The 17,323-nt window shown below is 40.9% G+C and overlaps 2 protein-coding genes across 4 annotated transcripts; both read right to left on the reverse strand.

The window, feature by feature from the left end:
- Positions 1-940: 940 nt before the first annotated feature.
- LOC133126119 (zinc finger protein 761-like) lies at positions 941-4,594 on the reverse strand. Of its 2 annotated transcripts, none has more exons than XM_061237968.1 (2): positions 4,518-4,594; positions 941-3,280 (listed from the first exon to the last, which is right to left on the reverse strand). In XM_061237968.1, the coding sequence occupies exon 2, from the start codon at positions 3,142-3,144 to the stop codon at positions 1,816-1,818; it is 1,329 nt and encodes a 442-aa protein (XP_061093952.1). In that variant the 5' UTR covers positions 3,145-3,280; positions 4,518-4,594; the 3' UTR covers positions 941-1,815. The 2 variants fall into 2 exon arrangements, with proteins under 2 accessions (XP_061093952.1, XP_061093960.1); XM_061237976.1 differs by lacking the exon at positions 4,518-4,594 and adding an exon at positions 4,367-4,509.
- Positions 4,595-10,349: 5,755 nt separating this feature from the next.
- On the reverse strand, positions 10,350-16,831 carry im:7147486 (uncharacterized). 2 transcript variants are annotated; one of them, XM_061237957.1, is made up of 2 exons: positions 16,782-16,831; positions 10,350-13,584 (listed from the first exon to the last, which is right to left on the reverse strand). In XM_061237957.1, the coding sequence occupies exon 2, from the start codon at positions 13,474-13,476 to the stop codon at positions 10,360-10,362; it is 3,117 nt and encodes a 1,038-aa protein (XP_061093941.1). In that variant the 5' UTR covers positions 13,477-13,584; positions 16,782-16,831; the 3' UTR covers positions 10,350-10,359. The 2 variants fall into 2 exon arrangements, with proteins under 2 accessions (XP_061093941.1, XP_061093932.1); XM_061237948.1 differs by lacking the exon at positions 16,782-16,831 and adding an exon at positions 16,467-16,692.
- Between the last annotated feature and the right edge of the window lie 492 nt (positions 16,832-17,323).

Consider the following 17,323-nt stretch of genomic DNA (forward strand, 5'->3'; position numbering starts at 1 on the left):
CACATTACATTGTTATTTGGCTGGCGCTTTTATCCGAAGCAACTTTCAGTCGATTAGACTAATTAGCAATGTGGAGTTAAGGCCCGAGGGCCCAACAGCTGTGCAGATTTTATTGTGGCTACACCGGGAATCAAATCACCAACCTTGCAGGTCCCAGCAATGTACTTTAACCAGTACATGGGACAGCCTGTTCCGACCCAGCTTGGCAATGATGCTTGGCAAGCTGGGTCGGAGAGCCTCTATTTGTACTGAGTGCCCTCTTCCCCCTGATGGATTCCTTACTCTGTTAAGAAAGCTGACCTGCTACCTGTTTTCAAGTGTATGAAGACCAACCTTTGTAGACTAAAGCAAAATAAAAAAGGTAAACCATCTGACAAATGTACAAATATTAAATTCTAGTCACTAGCAGGTGTTAAAAATGTACTAAAACAAATATAGACTTGCCTACTAAAAAAAGCATTGAATTTCACTATAAATTTAGAATGCTAATCAGCACAAAAGCCTGATTTTATAAAACATAGCATATGCTATGGATTGACTGAATGAGTGAAAAATCCACACAATCCATATTGTCCATAATGAAATATTAGAAAGGGCAGTAGCATAGCAGCAATTACACATTTATTGTAATTGGCTGTAAGAGGATGGAAGCACCATTCTGTCCATGCATTCTGTTCACCTTGTATTTTTATTTCAGCACATTAAATCTAATTAATCTAATCCCATCCAGTGAGTAATTTTCATAGTCCAGGAACTATGCTTTGTGTGTGTGTGTGTGTGTGTGTGTGTGTGTGTGTGTGTGTGTGTGAGAAACCTGCCCTGTATGTCAATATTCAATGTACAAAAAATTATTTACCCCAAGCTTACCTTAAATATTGAAAGTCCAATTATTCGTAAAGCAATTAAAGACTGGTAGGAGGAAAAGGTTGACACCGCAAGATTTCATTCAGCATATTTATTACTTGAACTTGAACATTCTGCAACACAATACCCGAGAACACCAGGTATGTATACACAATAACAAAATACATTTAAAAACTATTTGTACTCGCATTGTAGAACAGGGGTTCCCAAACTGAAGTCTACAAAGATGACCCAGGGACTCCTCAGAGAAATCTACTTTGTAGAATATTTTAATACTTTAGTACATTTTAGATTAAAATAAGCCTTGCCTGGTTCACACATCCTTGCTAATAGTGCACTGAGTTAAATTATTCAATGTTTATATTGCATTAAATAGCGGTCTCATAAGTTCCTTTATACAGTATCATCATGACTCACATATGCATCCATGTACTTGTATATAAGAGTCACTGAATGGCAGTCTGCAGTGGGAGTTGGATAAAGCTGTCAAAAACCATTTCCTGGAAGAGGGCGGGCGGTGTTTCTCAGCCACATGGTGGTCATTCCAGGAGGCCTTGAGATTAAAAGGTTTAGGAACCCCTGCATTAGAGCATTATAGAATATAAAGTGGGAAAAGACATACAAGGACACATTTTAAAGGTTTTTCAGTGTGCGAGGCCCTATATAGTTCAATATTAGGGGGTGCATCTATAGAAGCACATACTACATATATTTGTCGAAAGAAGCGCAGGTCTTATTAGACGTGAACACATGTTGCATGGCCCAAAGGCATATAAACCATCTCAGTTTTGAATGTTGCTTGAGCCCTAACCCCCTAAACCATGGATCTGTCATTCCAGCTTTCAAAAGCTGGCCTGCCTATTAAATAGTTATAGTGTTTGTTGGTGAATGCCTGACCACCAATGAGACATGCACATGTGCCTTTCGGTGTGCTTGGGTCCAACGCTCTGGTCATGGTCGAGGTTGACTGGCTTTTGTTGAAGCACTTTCAACCACATAACAATCCTCATCAATCTCCACTTCACCTTTTTCTACAATAACTGGTTTGGAAATGGGTGCCATTCCCAATCCTTTCATTTTCAATGGTTCCCCAGTAATCCTATGGCTGCCAGTGCCACCAGTGTCTGGTGGCTGGTGTGGATATGATTTCAGATTACGAGAGGAGAGAAACCTAAATGTTACCTCTTCCTCTTGATGCCTCTGGGGCAACAAATACTGATTTGCCTGCTCCCTTGATGCCTTAGGCACCTCTGTGTGTTTGTGGACCTTATTTCCAATCACCTGCTGGGGAACCCGATCAGGCTGACTTGGGCAACGGTGCTCCTGTATTTTTTTTGCTGAGCTGAAGTGTCCCTGACACACACTGCAGCGAAGCATATTCTTTTCCCGCAGCCCATTCACCGCCCTATTTTTCCCAAACCTGCATAACGTCTCATGCTTTCGCAGCTGTATTTCCAGCTGGTAAGCAACGGGACACCACGGGCAGCGGAAAAATGTCTTTCCCTCTTGATCTGCCGGCTTCCTTGGCAGAACCCTTCCTAGGGTATATCTGGTTTTGGGGCTTGCAAAGAAAGTGCCACACTGATGGTGAGTTGGAAGGGACACCTGGCTGACCAGGAGCAGACCGCAACGGAGGCATCCATACACCCCTTCCTTGGTGTGAAATTGGTGGTGCTCTATCAGCTGATTCATTCTGTGGAAGGACAGACGGCAGGTTCTACACCTGAACTTCTTTCCTTTCTCAAATGCCTGACCAGAGTGCAGGCGTACCACAGGCAGAAAGCGTCTGCGAAGATCTACAGTAGCTCCACGGGCAAAACTGGGTTCAAGGGAGGCTGCTTTAAGGGTGGGACTTCCTGTAACCGATTTAACATATTCTGTCATTGGATTGGTGCGCTTTGGGTGAATAACTACCTTGGTTTCGAAAAACGAATCAAAGGTCAGTACTTTTTCTGGCTCCTGTCGTCTCATCGGATTCCAGTTCTTCAGGAAGCGGCTTAGTTCTCCATCTCCATGATCCAGCTGGTGACCTTTCATCTCAAGATACTTTTGAAATACCATGCCACAGGTACAAATGTAACTTACATTTGTGCATGCATGGTCCTCCAGCGAAACTCTGTTAGAAAATGTCTCTTTACAGCCAAAACAGAACAAAGGGTTCAATCCTGCTGGATAAGTGGTCGCAGGGTTGCGGTGACTTTTCATTAGCTCATAAAAGCTGTTCTGTTTTGAGTGAAAGGCCGGCAAGTTCACAGCTTCTTTATAGTTCTGAATATTCATACTGTTCCTTGAAGCTCTTTCCCTCTTATTCTTGGGTGTCCTTTTCTTATCTTTTATTTTTAACTGCCTGTCCTCTCAAAGAATAGTATGCTCCAAACTGCTCCAGTGTTCTTGTATCTTCATCCACACGGTATCACTGTGGCACAAAAGAAAGCATAGAAAGGAATTATTTGAAGTTACCATCAGCAAGTGTCTTTGGGTAGAGGTGTACAGGCAAATAACTCTTCAAAATGGTTAGAAAGATGGTTCTAGAAAAATGGTTAAAATCTAAATTGTGGCCTGATAATAATAATAATTACATATATGAATACACTCCATGTATACAGCTGGATATAGAGGAATTCTAGTACACTGCTTAAGAGAATGTCAACACTGCCAGCTGGCAACAAACAAAGTTCCCCATACAATTAAGCCATACAAATGTTATTGTTATTTTATCTTTATGTATGTTAATTATTAATACAATAGCAGAAACACTGAAAATGTACACTGCAGAACATAAAAATGTGTGATTTGCAAATGCATCTGGCTAGCTGCAATCATATACCTGTCACCCTTAATAATTTCATCTGCAGTGCCTACATTACAAAACCTTAGCTACGGACAGAAGTAATTAAAATAATATAGAACATACACGTTAGAAAAGAAAGCATATTACATAAGTTTGGGGTAAAAAATAATAATTTCAAGCCGTAAAGCAGCCCTAAATAAGATTATTTAAGAAATGCAGGATCATTAACCTACAAGTGCGATGTCCTGTTATTAAAAAAATAAAATCAGTGGCTGGGACAGCAAGATTGTTTTTTTTTGGGGGGGGGGGGGGGGGGGGGTAAAGAGGACGTGGTGGTCTGAATAAGTTACTTTCTAGAGACAGGCTGTATTCGGGGCAAGAACAAGTATTACATTAAATATGCAAAGTAACATTTTTTAAATAAATTCTCAAAGAAACTGATAGCCAGTGTAGTGAGGCATTAGCGAGGCTAGCAAGCCAAATCACGGTTAGCCACAATTAACCAAGCGAAACTGCATTATTTCACGTTGCTGCAAGTGTACCAGCATGATATAATGTAATGACTTGGATTGATTTTGACCAGTAACATTTCGGGTATTGTTCGCCCCAATCACCTTGCTAGCTAGCTAGCCATCACTGGCGAACGAGCAAGCAATAGCTATATTAGCTAACATAACGTTACCCTTTTTTCTGGCGCTAAAAGGATCCTACCGGATATAGCTTCTCGTAGCCAAACGGTCAGTAGTCAATCGATTTTAAGGCTAATTTATCCGCAAAAGAATTTATACAGAAGCTTGTTTATCTGTGATGACATATCCCATACACCATCCGAAAAAAAATAGTCGCTAGGTTTTTTTTTTACCTTTCAAAGTAGCTACAAGCATACAGCTAACTTGGCTAATCAACACTTCTATTTCTTCCTCTGTCCCCCGGTTGTTCTATGGTCGAAAAGTGAGTCGTGTTTGTATTAACCGTTGTGTTATTTAAAGTGCTCCTTCTAGTGGCATGGAGTATATCGTTACTAGGGGACCGGGGGTTCAGGGAGGTAAAGCGGACGTCCCGCTGAATGGCATTTTCGGTATAAGTGCTATGCTAGCGGATTTCATCATAGACGGCAAGAACAACAACTTCATATAAGCAAATTAAGCATTAAATCGTTCTACAAACACAAAATTACAAGGCTTCAGATAATCCGCAAATGATCCTAATGCAGTTTTTCACTGCTTTTAAAAAAAATGGGTATGGTCAGATTTCTGTACTGCAACAACAAAGATGACATTAACTATCCTGGGATGGGCAGTCTCAGGGACATATCAAGACATTCACGCCCATGGTGTTTTTCCCCCAATTGCCTCTGACATCGGTTGAAGGTTGCCACCGGTAGGTCATGGATTACACAAATGTATCCTATTAGTCTTTGTGAAAGGCCATTCATTTTTCCCATAGAGAAATTGTGCTTCGATCTGGAAATTCATATATGGGGCACGCATTTGCTCTGGTTGTTATACTTCCAAGGCTTATCCTAGGTCGTGTCCGAAATGGCTCACTATTGACTAACTAGTAAACTAGATTGGTTGTCAGCCATTTTGTTCTAGTGTCCAAATTAAAAAATCAAATACTATACTATAACCTAAAATAGCTACTGTATCCATTATTCAATAATCCAAAACCCTGTTTGTTCAGTAGGCTAAGTGGCACTGTTTGTTAGCTAGCTAAAACGCTATAATGTCTTATAGTTGACATTAATGTTATTTGTAACGAACAAGTAGGTTACATCCAGTCTATCGACTAAATGCGCCAACATCATTCTTTTAAACCTGTGTTCTGTTCAATTTTCGGATATAAATGTGTAGGGGGGATGTGTTCTTTTACATGTCTCACACATAAAATCAGCCAAGGCCATGTAGTTTAATGTTTTAAAAAATAAAATATTTCATAAAAATAAAAATGACTGAACTGAAGGGTTAAGTGAGCTGCATCTTTACCAGGCACTGCTAGGGAAAATATCTCTGGAGTGATGTTTTAAGTACGATGAATATGTTTGTTAATGGTTTTGCGGCCATATGCAGCAGTGCGTCACTGTTAGTAAACTATATAGCGCACTATATGGATATTCACTAGTTAGGGATTAATAATTAGTGTATAGTGAGCCATTTTGAACACAGCCCTTGACTTCCATCCACCAACATGGTAGATTAGACCCTAGCTAAATATTTCATATAGGGAGACAACAGGCTTTGGCTATCATTCATGTACTTATCAAAAAAAGTGGGGCAGGTTCAAAGCGTAAAATTTCATGCAGTGTAAATTCATTCCAAATGTGCAGAAAAATAAGTTTGAAAAAGCAGTCCCCACAGTGGATGAATAAAGATATATGGAAGTTTCGTAGTGGTTAAGGTACATGACTGGGACCCGCAGGGTCAGTGGTTCGAATCCCGGGGTAGCCACAATAAGATCCGCACAGCCGTTGGGCCCTTGAGCAAGGCCCTTAACCCTGCATTACTCCAGGGGACGATTGTCTCCTGCTTAGTCTAATCAACTGTACATTGCTCTGGATAAGAGAGTCTGCCGAATGCCATTAATGTAATGTAAAAAGGGTAGTGAAAGACTCTTTGAAAGACAAAGTTGCCAAAGTTGCAAAAACTTTGTTGCTTATCCTTTGCATGCGTGCAATGACTGCTTGAAGTCTGTAACCCATTGACATCACCAGGTGCTGAGTATCTTCTCTGTTGATGCTCTGCCATGTTTGTACTGCAACCATTTTAAGCTCCTGCTTGTTATCAGGGGTCAGTTGCCTTAAGAAATACATGTTCAATTGGATTCAGATCAGGCGAATGACTTGGTCAGTCAAGAATTTTGCACTTTTTGGCTTTGAAAAACACCTTTGTTGCTTTAGCCTTTTGAGATCATCAGCTTGCCGTTGGATGAAGCACCGTCCGATTAGTTTGGAGGCATTTGCTTGAACCTGAGCAGATGCAATGCTCCTGTACACTTCATAATTCATTTTGCTGCTGTTATAAGCAGTCACGTCATCAATGAAGACAAGTGAGCCAGTACCTGTGGCATCTGTGGGGTTAGTGGTGCTTTGGATCTTTCTGTTCCTTTTGGCCTCTGCATGCTGCTCTTGCCATCACTGTGATACAAATGAATCTTGGTCTTATCTGTCCACAAGACCTTTTTCCAAAACTCATTTAGGTACTTAGCAAGCTGTAACCTGGTCATCCTGTTTTCATGACCAACTACAAAATCTAAGGTACACAGCAAACTAACCAACTTAAGCTTAAATTCAATCCCAGGAGATTCCAAAATGAAACCACAACAGTTTGTACAAACAATTACATTTATTAACCAATTTGCACACACAAGGAGAACAACCTGAAGGCAGTCAAAGAGAACTCAACAGTACCCATTAAAATACATCTATTTTATATACATCCGCAGTAAACCTCCATAACCATACCACCCCCCCTCCCACCAGAAACCACCACTCGTACCACCTGTACACACCTTACTCCCCCTTACAAGGGGACAAAAGTGCAACCAGGTCCCAGTCCCAACCTGGCAAGCAGACTGTAGCGTCCTGGCACAGTTGTCATTTTTTCTTGCAATTACAAAACAGTGAAATCAGACTGATAGGAGAGAACTAACTACTCTCAGGAAACATCCCCCTAGCCCTGACTGGCATCCCTCTTTTAGCCTGTGCATGAACCCTGAAGTGGAAGTGAAAAGTGAAATTAATATATACAATGTGTCTAAGATGGAATATACACTCAGTGAGCACTTTATCAGGTATTTATTAGACATATTTTTCAGACTTAAATATTCTACTACTGTAGCCTATCCACTTAGTTATGATCCATTGTGTATTCAGAGATGCTCTTCTGTTGTAATGTGAGGTTATTTGCATTACTGTCACTTTCCTGTCAGCTTTGACCAGTCTGGCCATTCTCCTCTGACATTTCTCATTAACAAGGCATTTCTGTCTGCAGAACTGCTGCTCATTGGCCTTTTTTTTTCTTCTTTTTTTCACCATTCTTTGCAAACTCTGGAGACTAGTGTGTGTGAAAATCCCAGGAGATCAGCAGTTACTCAGACCACCCTGTCTGCCACCAACAATCATTCATGGTCAAAGTCACTTGGATCACATTTTTACCCAATTCTAATTGTTGATTTGAACATTAACTGAAGCTCCTAACCCATATCTACATGATTGAATGCATTGCACTCCTGCCACACAATTGGCTGATTAGATAATCACATCAGTAAGTAGGTGTAAAAATGTTCCTAATGAAGTGCTCGGTGAGTGTATAATGTGTTACACAAATGAGCTGTAATGTGTGCTGCTAGACTTGAGCTGTGTTGAGCAGGTGATGCACATGTAATGTGTTTAAATACATTAGTGACAGTACAAGAGAGTGAACAGAAAGACAAATTAAATTAACCATACTGTTGATGTGTGCTGTGTATGTGATATCCATCATGCCATGTCACTATCCATACAGGACGTTTCATGTTCCAGAGATGATTGCATAATCCTTTCAAAAATTGTACTGTATTCATATGTCCCATTGCAAGAGATTAGATAAGAGAAACCATCATGTTCTGCTCGGGAAAAATGGAAGTGCGAAATACAATAAAGGTAGGTTAGCTACATTTAAAAAAGATTAATGTACATAGTTTTGGAACGGAGTAACTGCTTTAAAAAATTATTTTTTCAGACGACAATATCCATTTTTAACAGTCTCGTGCTACATCCCTAGAAATACAAATGAAAGCATATGACAAATCTAGAAATTCATGTGGTAATTCCACAAGTCCCTTGTATTTCTCCTGTGTACTTAGTTCTCAATATTTCATGATTAATACACATGTATAACACACTTTCATCACATTGGTGTAAAAAATCATAAGATATACACAATAGGTGAGATTTTCGAAATACGTTCTAGTTTTTGTCGGGCAAATTACATGTTAAACTTGTAAGTAATATAACAGCCATTCTGTTCATTACATCCGACAGGCAAGTTCATTTATCATAATTTAACTGACGACACTATATAGTACATATACTATAAGAACTGCCGTAGGAATCACTCACTTCTGAAAATATGCTTAAAAGGGCAGACAGGACTTATCACCAGTCTTCATTTGTAGTCAGTACTACTGTATCTTCTCATGGAAGCAACTGTTTTATAGTGTCATGGTTGTACACATTCTCACAGCAAGAGGACTTCCTTTTAGAAAATAATTAGAGATTGAATTCCATTTTTTTAAAATTGTCTGTGCATCTGCAGCATTACATCATTATATAGTCATCACCTACAAATGGACAGATACTTGAAAAGTAGTGTTTTCGGGTTAAGAAAAATGAATTGCAAACATTTATGTGAACTAAAATGTAAATGCCCATCTTGAATTTATTCATTGGTCCCATCAATAATAGTTATAAACTCTTCAAATCATATCCTTTATAAACAGTAGAAAGAAATTCTAAGAAAATATGTGTTGAAGTTCGTGCTGAAGGCGCTATCTTAAAAATGATACTGCATGCAGGTAAGCTGAAAGGGGTAACATACACACATAAGATGTATACCAATCAGCCACAACATTAAAACCACCTGCTTAAACCATTCTTTTGTGATTAAAAATGCTTTATACTGTATAAACGTGTCTGTAAACACTTATAAAATATTTAATTATATGACGTGTACTTATATAAGCAGATAATCATAAGTGAATTGCATTCAAAGGTGTCATTTTTCAATGAAAATCGAAATCTTGGGTGGGAAAGTCATTTAAATATCTTGCTATGTACTGCTGTTCATGATCAAGAATTTCTCATATTTAACATAAAATAAAGACCACCTGCCATATTTTAAAATGCATGGCATCTAATCCAACATCAGTTTCACCCTTCTTCCCTCCATTGGAATTATATGGTACTGAATGTGGTGAAACGTATGTAGGAATAGATCCCATGCATTTTTAAATATGGGTGGTCTTTTCTTTTTCTTTTTTTTTTTAATATCAAATTCTACAGGTCCTGGAGCACCTGTTAAAAAAAACTGTTGAATGCAATTCACTTTTGGGTACTTATATAAGCAGATGATCATATCATAATATCATATAATGAAATATTAAGTGTTTATAGACAAATGTATACAGTTTAAAACATTTTTAAATGGAAAATCTGGTTTAAGCAGGTGATTTTAATGTTGTGGCTAATCGGTGTGTATGTGTTTATTTGATCATTAAAAACATGTTTCGGCCATCATCATGTAACTTGAAGCAGCACATTTTTTTTAGTAATAAACGCATGTTTATGCGTGTTGCAGGTTTCGCTTTAACAACAAGATTATGAAATAGATCTAACATGGAACTCAACCTACATTAGTTCAAATACATTCTTGCAGTCAACTGATTACACACATTAGAATACGATTACACATCACATTGTAGAAAGCGCAGTTCAAAACTATGACCATGGCAATAATTGTTGGGGGGGGGGGGGGGGGGGGGGGGGCAGTTACTGATGATTAGAAAGTAGAAATTTCTTAATTGCTGGAATAAACCAGGTGTTCTCTCTTTAATTAAAGCGGTCTGAAACACTTTCTGCCAAGGTTATTCCCTTTTAGTTTTTTTCAACGGTTTCCAAGTTTTATGCAAGATATAAATATTCCTCTACTGTGCTTAGCAAAGGATATTCATAATACTGCCACCCCTGCCACACTCTCCTGACCAAAACATTTTTCCTTCTTGCGATGAACCTTCCTTCGGTGGTCTTTCAGTGACCTGAGGGTGGGATAGCTGCGCAGGCACAGCTGACAGTGGAAGGCATTTGGATGACTGTGGGCCATCAGGTGCCCCTGGAGCTCCTCTACCCCACCAAATGCACGTGTGCACACGGGACATCGGATGAGCTTGCGGGACGGTTTACAGGGCAGGCTCTGCATGTGAAGCTTGAGGCTAACTGCGTTGGGCAGCTCCAGCTTGCATCGCGGACAGCAGTGTTTCTTCTCCATCATGGAGTTGCCCTTGCACCTTTTTTCTTTCAGGTGTCTGACCAGGGACCAGCGCTGACTGAATGTCTGATTGCAATTTTGGCATGCAGTGCGCTGGTGCTTACGAAGGTGGGCCTCAAAGACCTGCCAAGACGGCAGGTTGTCACCACAGTTTGGACAGATGTAGGACTCCTGGGCGTGCAACTGCAGGTGCTCAAACAGAAGCCGTGGGCAGGTGAACCCTTCTCCACACTCACAAGTTACCTTTCTTGGCAGGACAGATGGCAATGACATAATGCCCCAATCTCCTCCAATGGCCTGCGTTTTGTTCTCTGGGCCTTTGCTGCCTTTCGCCTGTGAATATGGTGGCAACACAAACAGTCTCCCTGGTCTGGCTACAGGAGCTGGTCCTTGTGGCATACTGCTCCTCTTTTTCGGGCCAGCGTAGCCTCCTTTCCCATTCCCTCTGCCGTTCCTTGGCTGGCAGTTCTTCTGATGCAGAACTAGGGTGTCCCTGTAACAGAAGCTCCTCCCACACTGGAGACAATCAAAGCTTTGCTTGCCCCCCACGGCTTTACTGACTGGCAATGCCACTCTCATATTTTGCTGCATTGGTGGCCTTACACCTAGATGACATTTCTTTTGGTGCTGATGCAGGGTGAAGCGTCGAGTATAGGTTCTTCCGCAGTGACTGCAGGCAAAATATTTACGGACTCCTAGAAAAGCCGAATTCTGAGAGCTCTTCTGATTTTGAGTGGAAACAATGGATTCCATCACACTGTCCACTTCATCGTCGTCATCATCATCATCATCGCCAGCACCCTCTGCCTCTAGGAGTTGATCAATTTCTGAATCATCAATTGGCATGGTCCACTTTCCCTTTCCTTGAAGAGTACTGCCACTAGCCATCTTGCCTTCTGTCTTGTCCTCTTCCAAATGGCCTTGCACAAGAGATGCATGATGTTGCACAGGAAAATCACAGCTTCCCTCAGTCTGGGATAGCACCATGTTTGATGGTGTATATTCGGCTGAATTAAGAAAAGGCATAAGCGTCTCGGGGGAATCTGGGCTGACTTCTATATGAGCACCGTCAGCTTGCAGGCAACGAGAAGATATCGCCTCTTTCACAGACCCCACATCAAAAGCCTCCACTTTGATATCCTCTGGACCTACAGTTCCCACCCCAACACTTTTGTGCATCAGTGACGATTCATCTCCAGCCTCTTCACTTGGCTCCAATTCTGCTGTAGACACTTGTTTTTGCTTAATTGTATTGGACACCTCAACCTTCTTGTGGGACGCAGCAGCCTTCAGGATAGAAGTCATCGCAACACACTTGTGCTTCTTTAGACGGTACAAGCGAGTATAGCTTTGATTGCAGAGGAAGCAGTGATAGTTTCTCTTTGCACTGGGGATGGTGGTGGGTTGTTGCAAGGGATTAGCCCCAATACTGTCCGGTCGGGTGGAGTGTGCATGGGCGCTTGTGGAAGAGGAAAGCAGAATTCCCACTGAGAAAATATCCTGGGGAGATAGCATGGTGGTCTGGGGACACAAGTGGTTCTCTGTAAAGGCTAATTTACCAATAAGCAGTCGGCCACAGTGGTGGCAGCCATTAATCCTTTCCTTCCTGTGCACAGCATGATGTAATATCAAACTGTCCACGTCCTGAAAAATCTTCCGGCAGCGGCCACATTGGTGTCGCCCCTCCAACCCATCATTGCCACTGCCCAACAGTGTTTGGCGTGTCACAAGCGCTACGACAGGGAGGAAGGTCCTATTCAAACTGACAATGTACCCTGCTCTTTTAGGGTGGGATTTACTTGAACTGATTAGATTCAAAATAGCAGAAGCTTGAGAGAAAGAGCTTCTCTTTGCAGCAGAATTGGCTAACAGTTTTCTGAGCCGACTTACTGAAGGTCCCGAAGATGATGCAGGCGATGCTTCGACACCCACCACAGTGCTCACCGCATTTTTAGATAAACTGTTCCCCTTTGTATGGTTCCAAGATAGCTGAGCTGGCGGTAAGCGCTTCATGAATTCTGAAAACAGCATCTTTTTCAAAGTTTTCTTGGGTTGCTGGAGGCCTAGGGGTAGGGGTAGAGGAAGAATGCTGCTGGAGGGAAAAGCATTTGATGGCAGAAAGGGTGCCGTTGCACTGCATCCAAAGAGTGAGGGCTGGTCCTCAGGCTGGGAGACAGAGGGAGACGTGGGCTGCCCAGGGACCAGCGGAACTTTGTTAAAATTAGACTGAGATGAGGTCGCCACTGAAAAATCCTCCATTATATCATTCTCAGGAGCAATCGCAGAGCCAGTCAGCAGCGGGATGCGCTGGAGGTCAGAAGGGCATGACTCTGAACCAGAAACCAGGTGGGACCCCTGACAAGAGGGTGGATTGGTATGGTCAAGTGGGCTGGAGGCTGTCCCCTTTGTTTTGCATTTGTTCTCCCCTTCTATAGAACAGTCCTGTACCTGCAGATCAGATCCTTGATTATGCAACTTTTTATGGTCCATCAGAGCGCCACGGTGTTGGAAATGTTCTCCACACTCACACATGAAACTAGATGATGTAGTAGTCAAGGCTCCACATTGATGCTGATTCATGAGCTCCTTGCTGGCAAACGCAGTGCAGCAGTGGGTGCAGTAGATCCCCGGTGAGCTTGGGGGCAGCTGAAGCTTCTCCAGCGGGTCACCATCATTGGCATGGGAGGCCTGGTGTACCAGTAAAGAGGACAGCCCTGGGAATGTGGCTGCACAAGCCACGCAGCGATAGGTCTTGGTTGGCAGATCGCCTCCAGTTCTGGTGTTCTGAAGTCCCAACATTGTTAGAGATCAAAAACTGGGATCGTTGTTGTCAGTGTTTCTTCTGTTATCCTGAAGCCAAGGATCAGGTAAGTTGAATGCCGAAGGAAGGAGGGTGTTCTCTAAACACTGTATTGACAGGGAAAGAAAACAAAGGTGTTAGGATTGATCTTCGCTAACATCTCATTTATTTTCATCCAAATCTCTCCACTCCACAAACTTGGGGTGACTGGTTATCTCCTCCCTCCTCTCAGTCACAGTGCCCATCTGTACTCGCTACCCAAAAGCAAAATAAACTTCCCACGATCATCAGGATGATTACTGCCCATCTTCAGACTGTACCTTGGTTTTGTTCTCATCCTCAAACACCCATAACTTTTGTACTAATTCATTTTAAACGACTTATGGTTTTTCTTAGAGCATGTAATGGATGCAATCTGTATGTCCTGATGATAGTGAATGTAGTTAATTTGTTTTTCTTAATGGTGGTCTGGGAATCCAGCTAGCCAGGTCAGGACTATTACTGATCTAAATCAGGCAAATACAGTGATGGTCTTCTATACTACAAGTTGCATGGGATAAGCCTCTACTAAATTAATGCAATGTAATTTGTTTCACTCATCGTCTTGAAGTGTTCAGACATATTTCTCCTTTTGAGGTAACTGCTGAATGAGTTTTTTTATGAGGTTTTTATAGAACCATTTTTATCTTGTGGGGTTTTGAAAGCAATTGAGGAACTCAATTAGAAACCCAAAAACACTGCATAATTATTACTTTGGGTGCATTTCACAAATGTTAAGGTCTATCCACTCTGTCAACTTGAATGTTTGGTTATGAAAGAATATGAAACTACTTTTTTTTGGCCATGGCATTTGGTGTAGTACAGGGCATATAAAGACAGGCACAGTGTCATAAGATATACTTTGTGCATAAAAATGATCATCCAAACCCTTCAGAATCTAGGTAACTGTCCATTATGTACCAATGACAGTTCCATAGATTCTGAGGGGTTTGGAGATCATTGGTCTGACTGGTGCTCCACTAGTGAGCTCATGTGAAGTCAGGTGCAAATTGGTTAAGAACACACTGAATTCAAGTACCTTAAAAAAAATGGCAACATGCTAATACTCTGACTCTTTATAGTAGAATCTTAATGGCTAGCTGAATTCTAGCTAACTAGATAACCATCTTTGCTGATTCTCATTTATTAGGTGTATTCAATTGCTTGCTTGGTGCAGGTATAGGAAAGCTTTTGAGTATCTCACCTTGATTTTTTAAATAAAAAGGATGCAATTCCTACATAAATTAACTGAAGTTAAAGGTGACAGTATGAACTTTAACCAGCACATTGGATCTGAAATTCATGGTTTACTTTCAAATCCAATTTGCTGGAGTACAGAGCCAAAAGAACATTTGTTCCGCTGTCCAAATACTTATGGACTGCACTGCATAACAATGTGTAAACACACCATTTTGATGTCTTATACAATAGGCACAGTATGTTTGGGTTGGATATTTCTCACACTATGGTGCTATACTCAATGTAGTGCAGCAGCTTTCTAGAAAATATGATTTAAACAACTGATACACTGTACAGATACTGTATCAGTTGTCAAGGATTAGTGCTGATACACCAGTGTTAGGAGTGTCTTTTATGGCTATTAGCAAATGCAAACATTTCACTAATGAAAAATACATGTGTGATGAGGTAGGGTAGGGTTAATTCAGGAAAAAAAAAAAAAACTTATTGGGTGCAAACAAGGTTTATTTGGGTGAACTATAATGTCTGACTACCTGCCCATCTGTCTATATCTATATATACGTCTACTGATCATTTAGTTTATTTCTATTCAAACTGGATGGAACAGTGAAAACGAATAGATAAATATGTTCTCTTAAATATACAATTCTACAATCACCAAGTACCTGAATCCTCATTCGAACTATCCAAAGACTTAATTTCCGACAAATTTATCTGCCAGTAGTTTCTTGACCTTGATTGCCAATCAGAAGGCCGTTATGCAAATCATTCATTAACATAGACAAAAAAAAAAAAAAAACACCAAACATGTGTTGTCCATTGCAATGGACGAAGGGGCTGATGGGGTTTTAAATCGTTGCCAAAACTCTCCCAGCTATATGCATGTATGTTGCACGCTCGGTCAAGGTGTAACTTGGCGGACAGCAGCCATCCAAATGTAACGTTACGCCCAAGGCTGCATCATGAAGCCATTCATTCACACACGTGCCGGTTTGCTGATTATTTGAAATAAATGGTAGCCATCAGCTATGATTGTATTCATATGTACCCGCATTCAGACATACTACATCCAGAATGTTAGGTACTTCTATTTAACCGGTGCCCAAAATAACTCTTCGTTCAAAAACACCTTGCCCTCCGGACCCAGCTAGTGCGATGCTATCAAAGCCAACTATGATGCTATGCTGCAACTAGACTGCTTCAATATTGAGCTTCAAGCATGCCCGTTCCCAGTTACTGGTGGCCAATCATTTGATTTAACGTTATCCATTAATTACTAAGCGATCCCACGTATATCCCGTTGTTTTGAGGGGGAAATTTATACCAAATACCACCTAAACATAGCATACGCATTAACGTAAACTTCAAATGCAGCTAACAATAACCAAAACAACATGCCAGCTGATGGAAAACTGGATGGTAGTCAGATTGAATAACGTTAAGTAGTAACGATAGTAGCATTTGATTAAAGGCAAAATTGCTAGCTAGCTATTCCGTTTTTATAATTCACAGCGCGAATTCTGACGGTTCTCACTGCTGGAGTCCAAAATCTAAAGTACCATGGACTGGTAGCATGTAACGTTAGCTAACAAGAACATTACTAGACTAAGTTCCATAGTTAGCGTTTTACTCAGCTAGCTGACCGGCTAGTGGTTTTCCCTGCGATGTATTGACGTCCATGGAATCTAACCGAAGAAGTGTTAATTTTCTATATAATTTTGCGTCGAAAACAACATTAGTAGTTACATACCAATTGCGTCTTCGTGACTAGCTAACGTTAGCTAGCCTGCGTACACAGCTGCCTATTTTCGCGTTTTGGGCCGCTTGTATCTTCTGCTTTGTTGCGATACACGACAGTTTGGTTTGAATGAAGTGCCAGATATGTTTCTTTCTATCTGACTTGTCCCAGAATCAGGTAACTAGCGAATTGGCTATGATTCTCAAGCCATGCTTTGTAAAGCTCGGAGAGCAGTTCTATGGTAACTATTCAGAATAACCAGCGGGCGAATGAACCGCATTTCCGCGCCCAGTCTTTCTTTGCAATGCATGATAATACTATACCTACCGCCTAGCGTTCGGAGGACAAGCTTTGCGTCTGAAGTGGATCTGCTATCATTTGTATGGTGTGGCCGATGGAGCTATCCCGCTCTCACGTCGCTACATAGGCACATCCGCAAATAGTTAAAGAGCCATTTGTATTTTTGAGGGGTTTTATTATATTATTCTCAAAATAAAAACTGCCAGATATTATGTTAAGGACGTCGACGAACTCAGACCAAATCTGAGGTAACCATGTTCCATAAATGGAGGTGTCATGCATTGCTATACAATCCCTTTGTCATCGATCACAAAGGGGAAATCCATGAACATCAGAGATGGAACGAAAAAATACTTAAACACGTAACATATCATTAAGCACTGCTAGAGCAACAATATCGTTTCAAACATCTTCAACAGTTGCCAATGCAGCACAAACAATGATTACAGAGATGGGCAAAAATACATCAAAATGTATTTTGATCCATTTACATTTGGTGTATTTTGTATCAAAATAAATTACAAAATACTGCAACCAAAAAAATGTATCAAAATAAAATACAGTATTTT

The sequence above is a fragment of the Conger conger genome, chromosome 1, assembly GCF_963514075.1.
Source record: "Conger conger chromosome 1, fConCon1.1, whole genome shotgun sequence".
NCBI lineage: Eukaryota > Metazoa > Chordata > Actinopteri > Anguilliformes > Congridae > Conger > Conger conger.

Excerpts from the sequence above, each read along its gene's own strand:
- LOC133126119 (XM_061237968.1), bottom strand. The coding sequence starts at position 3,144 with ATGAATATTCAGAACTATAAAGAAGCTGTGAACTTGCCGGCCTTTCAC.
- im:7147486 (XM_061237957.1), bottom strand. The coding sequence starts at position 13,476 with ATGTTGGGACTTCAGAACACCAGAACTGGAGGCGATCTGCCAACCAAG.